Raw genomic sequence first — 9,165 nt, 5'->3', positions numbered from 1 at the left:
GTAACTGAAACTCCATTGTCTTAAAAGATATACATTTTTCCAAAGGTAAAAGAAAACAAAAAGTTACCACCTCATGATTTCCTGAATTTCTCCTCTAGGTGATATATATATATATATATATATATATATATATATATATATATATATATATATATATATATATATATATATATATGGATATGTATTTTTTCTTTTCTTTCTTTCTTTCTTCCCTTTTCTTTCGTTTTTTCTTTCTCTCCCATTTTTCTTTCTCTTTCTCTATCTCCCTTTTTTTCTTTCTTTCTTTCTTCCTTTCCTTTTTCTTTCATTCTTTCTTTCTCTCTAATAAAAAAAAAAATTACCACATCACGCTTTCCTCCCCCATCTGTTATATATTTTTTTCTTTCATTTTTCTTCTTTCTAAAAAAAAAAAAAAAAAAAAAAAAAAAAAAAAAAACAGATACCACATCACGCTTTCCTCCCCCATGTGTTATATATATTTTTCTTTCGTTTTTATTCCTTCTTTCTAATGAAAAAAGGAAAGAAAAAAAAACATCTACCACAGCACCCTTTTCTCCCCCATGTGTTATATTCTTTTTCGTTTTTCTCCCTTCTTTCTAATAAAAGAAAAAAAAAATCTACCACATCACGCTCTCCTCCGCCAGGTGTGATCCCGCACTGCCTCGCCATCCTCAAGCTCTGCCACCAGATGACCGAGCGCCTCGTGGCCACCACCATGACACCCATTCACAAGGATAAACTCCACGATATCATTGAGGTGAGAGAATGGATGGGGGGAGGGAGGGAGGGGAGGGAGAGAGGGAGAGGGATGGGAGGGAAGGGTGAGGGGAGGGAGGGGAGGAGGGTGAGGGGTGTGGGAGGGGGTTAGGGGGGACGGGAGTATGGGGGAGGGGGGTGAAGGGAGGATGGGAGGGAGAGGGGGGATGGGCGAGAGGAGGGGGAGCGGGAGGGAGAGGAGTGGGGGGAGGGTGAAGGGGGAGGGGAAGGTGAAGGAGGAGTGGGTGAAGGAGAGGGGAGGATGGGGAGGAGAGAGGATGGGAGAGGGAGGAGAGAGGGGGAGGGGAGGAGGAGTGGGAGAGGGAGAGGGGGAGGGGGAGGGAGAGAGGGATGGGATGGAAGGAGTGGGAGGGTGAAGGAGGGAGGAGAAGGGAGGGTGAGGGAGAGAGGGTGAGAGAGGGAGGAGGGAGGGAAGAAAGGGGGAGGGTAAGGGAGAGAGGGAGGAGGGAGGGAAGAAAGGGGGAGGGTAAGGGAGAGAGGGAGGAGGGAGGGAAGAAAGGGGGAGGGTAAGGGAGAGAGGGAGGAAGAGGGGAAATGACAGAGATCTATGCTAAGTGAGAGATAAAGAAGAATGGGAACTTTTAAAACTTTTATTTCTATTAGTCCAGCTTTTAAGAAATGTTAAATGGCTTTCCTTAGTCCGTAGATGATTTAATTTAATTCTTCCTACTTGTGTGTGTATGTGTGCGTGCACATGTATGCATGTATGCGTGTGCGTGCGTATGTACATACGTACATACGCGTATCTGAATCTATTAATAAAAAAACACACCAAACACCATTCAAAGCACCCCATATAAAACAAAAACCACACCACTAAACCTCTCCATAAAAGAAAAAAACATTTCCCCCATTAAACAAAAAAAATCTTACCTTTTTCCTTCACTCCTCCATTTAAAAAATTACCCATTTCCCCCCATTAAACAACAAAAAAATCTTACCTTTCCCCTCACTCCATTATTTTTTTTTTTTACCCATTTCCCCTCAGGTCACCCGCCGCCTCTCCCCTCGGATCGACGACGTAGCCCGGGCCATGTACCCGCCCTTGGACCCTCGCCTCCTGGAAGCGAGGTGTTCCGCCCTCATCCTCACCCTCACCCTCCTGGCCTGGCACGCTCGCTACCTCACCTCGAACACGACGGTGACACTCATTAATGAGGCCCTGGGCGACATGGATCGACATCTTTCGGTAAGGATTGGGTGAGGGGAATGAGGAGGGGGGAGGGGAAGGGGGAAGGGAGGGAGGGAAAAGGGAAAGGGGGGAGGGAAGGGAGGGAGGAAGGGAGGGGAAAAGGGAGGGAAAAAGGGGAGGGAGGGAGGAGGGAGGAAGGAGGGAGGGAGGAAAGGGAAGGGGGGAGGAAAGGAGGGAGGGGAAAAAAAAAAAAAAGGGAGGAAGGAAGGGGAAAGGAAGGAAGGAAGGAAGTAGAAGGAAGGAAGGAAGGAAGGAAGGGAGGGAGGGAGGGAGGGAGGGAGGGAGGGAGGGAGGGAGGAGTGGTATGGGGGACGGGAAGGGGAACGCGGAGGGGGTTGGGAGAGGGTAATATGACATCACCTGGGGATAGTTTGAGAACGGAGCGGGGGTTAGAAAATACTAGGCTGAGGAAGGAGATAGCAGAAAACGGTAGCAAATAAGCTAGCACTAAAGTAATTTTCGATGCTGACAAATCCCGGCGATTTGCACATTGGACCGATTTTACAGACGATGTTTAACAGCGACCAAATGAAGGTAGGCTTACATATCGCATATTCTCTCAGGTTCAATTTTATATTTCCTCGTGCTGCAGTTTGGGTACGCTAAAACAAAGAAGTAAAATGAACAAAGAATACAAGTCACATGCTAAAATCCAAATGCCTTCGACGAATCTATAATAAAGGAACAAATCATACAACTATCACAACACACTTATATGGCCATTGAACATATCTTACCATTAACTTTCATGCACGCGTGTGGACATGCACGTAGCACAAATGCACTTAGACAAAGAACCATTACAGGGCCTTCTAGTGTTCGTTTTAAAGGGATCCGATTACAGAAACAGCGTAAACCAATACGTATTGTTAGCAGACGTGTTCGAAACGTGATTCTAGGCTTATGTTGTGAACGGTTTTGTTCATTAGGGTAAAAAATATGACATTGAGGACAAAGGTAGTGTTTTTTTACGATCTTTGGGAATAACACTATTTTTGTAAATATGATCTTCATTATTATTATAACCGCTATCATCACCACCATCATCCTCATCACCTACATCATCACCATCGCCATCGTCGTCACCATCATCACCATCGATCATCACCATAATCATCACTTATCACCATCGTCAGCGTCGTCTTGTTCATGTTCATGTTCATCATCATCTTTATCATCATCATTCAATGATTTGTAATACTAATACTACTATTACTGTTATATTTGAATCTATTTCAATTGACAAAAACGAAACTGCATGTTTTGATTACATTACATACTTGTTTATCAATAAATGAAAATTTAAAAAAGCAGTTATTGACATAGCATTACACATGCTCAAAAGTTCTGTAAGTAAGAATTAAGTGAAAATAACATCATTAAATATGATTAAAATACCATGCAGTGTAAGTAGTGCATGTTCATTGCACTTTGTAGCAGAGTAATTAAATACAGTAATTAAACTCATTAACCAGAATTCCAGACAATATTATGCAGCAGAATGATATAGTTTAAGAAATTGCTTACCTATTATGCAAAATAGTTAAATTCTTCCATTCCATTCTTCAAGAATGCCATCAGGACAAGCACTATTATGCAGTGTATTTAACCCAAAACGTCAGCAGAATATCACGCAATACCAAACAATGTAATAGCATTCATTAATATTTTCTAATGTTATATGTAACATACTTAACGAGCCCTTACCTTCCTTCAACAGGTGTTGCGCGAGGCAGCTATGGCACATGAAACTTTCCACGGCTGCTTTACGGAAGATGCAACATGCGACACTGCGGAATGCTGAAAAGAAGGATACTATCATGCAACAAGAGTGTCTTTATTAATGTGCATTGAAATTTGCATATTGCAGTATATGTAACTTTTTACAATACATGAGGTAGCTATTATTTTACCATGCAGTTGCAGTATTTAACATGCATAAAGTAGCTATTTACCATGTATGAAGTTACTATTGACCATGTCTGAAGTTAACTTTTGCCATGCATATAGTAGCCGTCTACCATGATGGAAATAAGGGTTTACCATGCCCGAAACAGCTATCTACATGCACGCGTTAACTATTTGCCATGTCTGAAGTACTACCATGTATGAAGTACCTAATTACCATGTCCAATGTAGTTATTATCATGCATAAATTAGCTATGTATTTAACATGTCCTACCACAAAAATAACCTAATGTAATAATGTTTAATGTCTTATTAAGTGATATTTTGTTACCTTCGGTGCACTGGATAAACTTTTTTATTTATCACAGAGCACTAGAGTAATCCCAAGTATATACAGATTATATACAATATATAGAAGGTATAATACTTGGTCATAGTTTCCTCCTAATAAAAAAGGAAGAGAAAATGGACCATCTCAAATTCTCAATAACGATATTCTAAATTGTATAAAAAGGATGACAAAGATTCCTCCTTTGCCCCCAAAGTAGGTGCGAAAATATGATGTGATCTTTACGAGTCATAAACCAAAGCTATGAAAAGTACAGATTTTTTTTATAATGCATATTGATCTCCTTTTAAATTACTAATTTACAAATAGCTTCTTTTGATTAGATATGTATTTGATACTAGAATGAGGTTGTATAATGATGTGAGGATTGAATTCTTTAATATATTAATTTGATATTACTTTTATTGTTAACTGTTCATGTGGTATATTTACTATTGAATAAGGGACTAGAGAGTTTGTGTATATATATTTAAATTTTATAGATCTATATTTGTAATCTTAAACTTACCTTACAAACAAGTACATGTACAACAGCACAAAGACATACAAAAATACAGAAACACACACACACACTTAACCTTACATACATACAGACAGACAAGGAAGTATTCCACTAATTTATCAGTTACAAGATACTAACCCCAGCTTTTCATGTTCACTTATGAAGCTTAACTTATTTTAAAAAGCCAAGGCATTTCAGGCATTTACAGCCTTTTATTATGGCCACAAGGATATATAGTCTTTGATAAAAAAATCCTTTAAAGACAATACTGAACTGTAGGCTTTGCAAACAATAACAGTTTCATGGAAGAACTAAATAATAAAAAACAATGCATAAGTGTATCCAGTACTAGCCATTTTTTTCTTAAGTTTATCACCAATACAATAGGTGTTAATGGAGTATGAAATACTCAACATAATTGAAATCAGAGTATCTCTTTTTATAATATTTTCCAGGCTTGTTGTGTAGTATGCAAGTCTTTTGTAAATAAATCTTTTTTCAAAGGATGGCAAGATTTTTTTTGTGTTCCTTACATTTTACTAGAAAAGTAATTTTGAACTCTAAATTTTTATTTATTAATTGAAAAATTCTGCCATGTCATCTAAGGTCATTATGTGTATTCAAAATATAACAATGCACCTAAGGTCATACAGCACTATGATAAATTAATATGGTGAAAAAGATAACCATGAATTAATGATTAGGACAAAATATGTTGAATGTCAAAGGTTGTAGAACAATAGGTTAGTATGTCAGTGAAAAGGGTAAAAAGGGAAAAGGAAATAGAGTATGAAAGTCGTTCAGGACTGACACAAAGCCAGCCTTTCATCCTTTCAGCATGGCTCTCACACTTCAGAATGTGAACGGGAGGGATGAAGAAGGAAAAGGAGAGGGCGAGAAAGACCATTCAAAATTAGTTGAGGCGAAGTCTGAGGTCCATGGTAGGGGTAATTCCCTACCTTGGGACTCAGTCTCCATCTCCTAAGCCTCCTAACAACAACAACGTGCTAGGGATTGGGGGGGTGAACAGTGAATGCTACTGCATGTATTGCTGGGAAGGCTTTTACGTTCCCTAACAGAATATTAGTACTTTCTGATGGCTCTATAACTTATTACTTGTTATTAAGATTATAGTTACTGTATTTACAATGATTCTGCATCTGAGATATTAGATACTGGGAAAAGCCTAAAACTGATTTAACCCAATGCTGATGGGAAAATGTTGCGTTCACTTTGGTGTTGTTTTGTTAAATGTTTCTGTACATAGATGACAAAGGAGTCAATTAGATCTTGTGACTTGACCTTTCCTTGAAATAGCAGTATTTTTTTTTTTTTTAACTGATGCTACCAATATTGGCACCGTTATTTTTGTTATAGATGTTATAATTACTATATTAACATTATAGTATTGAATACTAGAAAATATCATAAAAATCAAGGAAAAGGGTAAACAGGTGAGACAGGTAGTTCTTGTAACTGGCTCACTGGTAAGTACTTGTGGTGCCATTTATATGTAAAAGCAATTACTACATTAAACCCACAGTGGGCATGGCATGTATGCACATGCCATCCCCGGCAGCATGTGGTTAAAAAAGGGAACTTGCTTGTTTGCCAGAGATAGAGAGAGAAAAAATTATGTAATCATCTTTATTGTTTTATACAACAAATGCATTACAATTACATCTGATGCATTCAAACGTACTTTCAAGTCTTCTTATAATAAAAGATGATATGACAACAGGATGTAAAACAATATAAAAAAAAGAGGGATAACGTAATTCTTGGAACATGTGAGATTACTTTCTCAGAAATTCTGGACAGAGGAGAGGCAACGGTCGGTGAAGAAATGGTGTCTCTTTTTGACTGGGGGAGGTGCCTTGTACACCTCACCTGACTGTTTCTTGGCGAAGAACTGCAGAACTGAGGGTGTCTTTTCCTTCTTCTCTTCGTCCTCATCTTCATTCCTTCAAAGAGAGGTGGGAGAGAGGATAAGATTAAAACCAAGAGAGAGAGAGAGAGAGAGAGAGAGAGTAAGATGAATTTTTTGCCTCTGGTGTATGTGGTAGATAAAATATTATCTTGTTTGGTACATAGATAATGAATAAGCAATCATCTGAAGCTCTTCCACAATTAATTCATTAATTCATTCATAAAAAAAAAAAAAAAAAAAAAAAATATATATATATATATATATATATATATATATATATATATATATATAATATATATATATATATATATTATATATATAATATATATATATATATATATATATATATATATATATATATAATATATACATATATACATATATACATATATACATACATACATATATATATATATATATATATATATATATATATATATATATATATATATATATATATATATATATATATATATATATAATACATTCATAAACCTTAAAGGAGAAAGAGAGAGAGAGAGAGAAAAAAGGATATATTTCAGTCACTCAAAGAAAGAGGAAAAAACTTACAAAATATATCATCATTAAAAATAAAAGAATCTCTTACCATGAAGCTGAGATGCACTTTTCCTCGGCAATCTTCTCGGCAGTTGACCACGAGAAACGCACAATGCCAGGGAAACCGAACACTCTGTCAATTGAGTTCATCAGGAAGTTCTTCGTAACAGCATCTGGATATAATGAAGAGATATATATTAGTATCTTATGCTACTACATTTATGAAATAAACAAATACACACATAGATATGCGTTGCAACAGAGAAGATTACTGTGTCACTAAGCAGTGAAAAATTTAAATGTTCAATAATATTTACTATAAAACAAAGAAAAAAAAAATGAACACAATATCAACCCAACATTTGATTAGCTTTAATGAATATTTCTGACCAACACAACTTCTAATAATAATATTTAATCTACTACAGAGGTTTATTATGACCAATTTTACTTCAGTGAAATGTATGACTGTCAGTACCTCTGAATGCAAAGAAAGACATTTCAATATTAGCTACATCTTTACTAGAATAACACAACTATTCTGAAGATTGTAATGTCAAAATATCAATGACACATCTTTCTTTGTGAAATGACTCCTCCTCACTCATGTATTTCTGCATTTGTAACTGCAAACCTTGATCATTACCTCCAGGATATCCGCTTCCCCAGTTGTCGATTTCGATACCTTCGGGGAATTTCCAGCTCTTCAGTGCTCTATCTCGGGCAACCTGGAATATGGGGAACAGCGTGAACATTCCTGCGTTGAAGTCCTTTTGCAAATTGTATCCTAAACTTGTGAATGACAAAACTCAAGAGGCTGATAATTGTTCTATTGCACTTGTACTTATTTATGGTACATGTGATACTGTAATGATATATATATAAAGATCTCGGAACAAAAGTAAAAACCTTGCCATGCATTCCTTTTTCATTTTAGGATAGATATATGCTTCAGTTTCTTCTCTATTCTGTCTGAGAAGTAGCATATATACCAGTTTGTTACAAATTCTTAAAATCTTAAAACATGGTTTTGGTAAGTTCATAACTTGCCTTCTAAGGTAATCAAATGTGCTTGTTAAGAAGAAAGAAGAAAGAAGAAGAAGAAGAAAAAGCGGAGGGAAAAGAAGAAGAGGGAGAACAAAAAGCGGAGGGAGACGAACTGGAGGGAGAAGGAGAAGAGAAGGGAGAAGAAGGGGGGGAGGAGGAGGAGGAGGAGGAGGAGGAGGAGGAGGAGGAGGAGGAGGAGGAGAACAAGAAGAAGAAGAAGAAGAAGAAGAAGAAGAAGAAGAAGAAGAAGAAGAAGAAGAAGAAGAAGAAGAAGAAGAAGGAGGAGGAGGAGGAGGAGGAGGAGGATTAGTAGTAGTAGTAGTAGTAGTGATGTGACTTACCTTAGCACAGATACTAGCCCCTGACACACAGGGGAACAGAGCATCAGCCTTTTTGGCAACAGTAATCTTAATAGTAGGGAAAATACCTTGAAGTTTATCCTGGAAAACAAACAACAGAAACTGTTATATAAAATACAAAATATAATTGATCTACTGTCTAGTATCTATAAAAAATCTCTGATTTCCTTTTGTGTTCCACTCTTTCTTGCTTAACCTACCACCAAACTGCCAAAAACACAAAAGAACTTAAACTCCAAAACCACATGTGAACACCGGTGTGCTTGTTCTCCAGCCACAGATTCACTGATAATACCTCATTTCTGGCTCTGATACAGACATGCGGTATTAGTGTGCTACTTTTTAGCCAAAATTCCCACAAAAGCATCTGGCCAGAAAAGCTTATAAAAAGGCTATAAAATATGACTGGATTGACATAATGGAGGCATGATACACCTGTCCCTAGCAAGATTAATATTTTCAATTCTCTCCATCATATGACCTACATTTATCTCAAGGCAAAGAGTTAATACAACTATCAAATAAAGAAATAAAATAAGTAGC

The 9,165-nt window shown here is 37.1% G+C and overlaps 2 protein-coding genes across 2 annotated transcripts; one reads left to right on the top strand and one right to left on the bottom strand.

Annotated features, from left to right (window-relative positions):
* Positions 1–644: 644 nt before the first annotated feature.
* Positions 645–5,234, top strand: LOC113810584 (transmembrane protein 98-like; the record flags this gene model as incomplete). Its single annotated transcript, XM_070120219.1, is given in 3 exon segments — positions 645–757; positions 1,766–1,966; positions 3,690–5,234. Coding segments are annotated over 3 exon segments (398 nt in total), but the record flags the coding sequence as incomplete, so codon positions are not given.
* Positions 3,689–8,703, bottom strand: LOC138861269 (ribonuclease H2 subunit A; the record flags this gene model as incomplete). The annotated part of the gene is given in 4 exon segments (XM_070120218.1): positions 3,689–6,692; positions 7,266–7,389; positions 7,863–7,944; positions 8,605–8,703. Coding segments are annotated over 4 exon segments (465 nt in total), but the record flags the coding sequence as incomplete, so codon positions are not given.
* Positions 8,704–9,165: the final 462 nt, after the last annotated feature.

This window comes from Penaeus vannamei, unplaced genomic scaffold (genome assembly GCF_042767895.1).
Source record: "Penaeus vannamei isolate JL-2024 unplaced genomic scaffold, ASM4276789v1 unanchor3805, whole genome shotgun sequence".
Taxonomy (NCBI): Eukaryota; Metazoa; Arthropoda; class Malacostraca; order Decapoda; family Penaeidae; genus Penaeus; species Penaeus vannamei.
The sequence above is the reverse complement of the archived record's forward strand: the minus strand, read 5'-3'. Positions and strand labels throughout refer to the sequence as shown.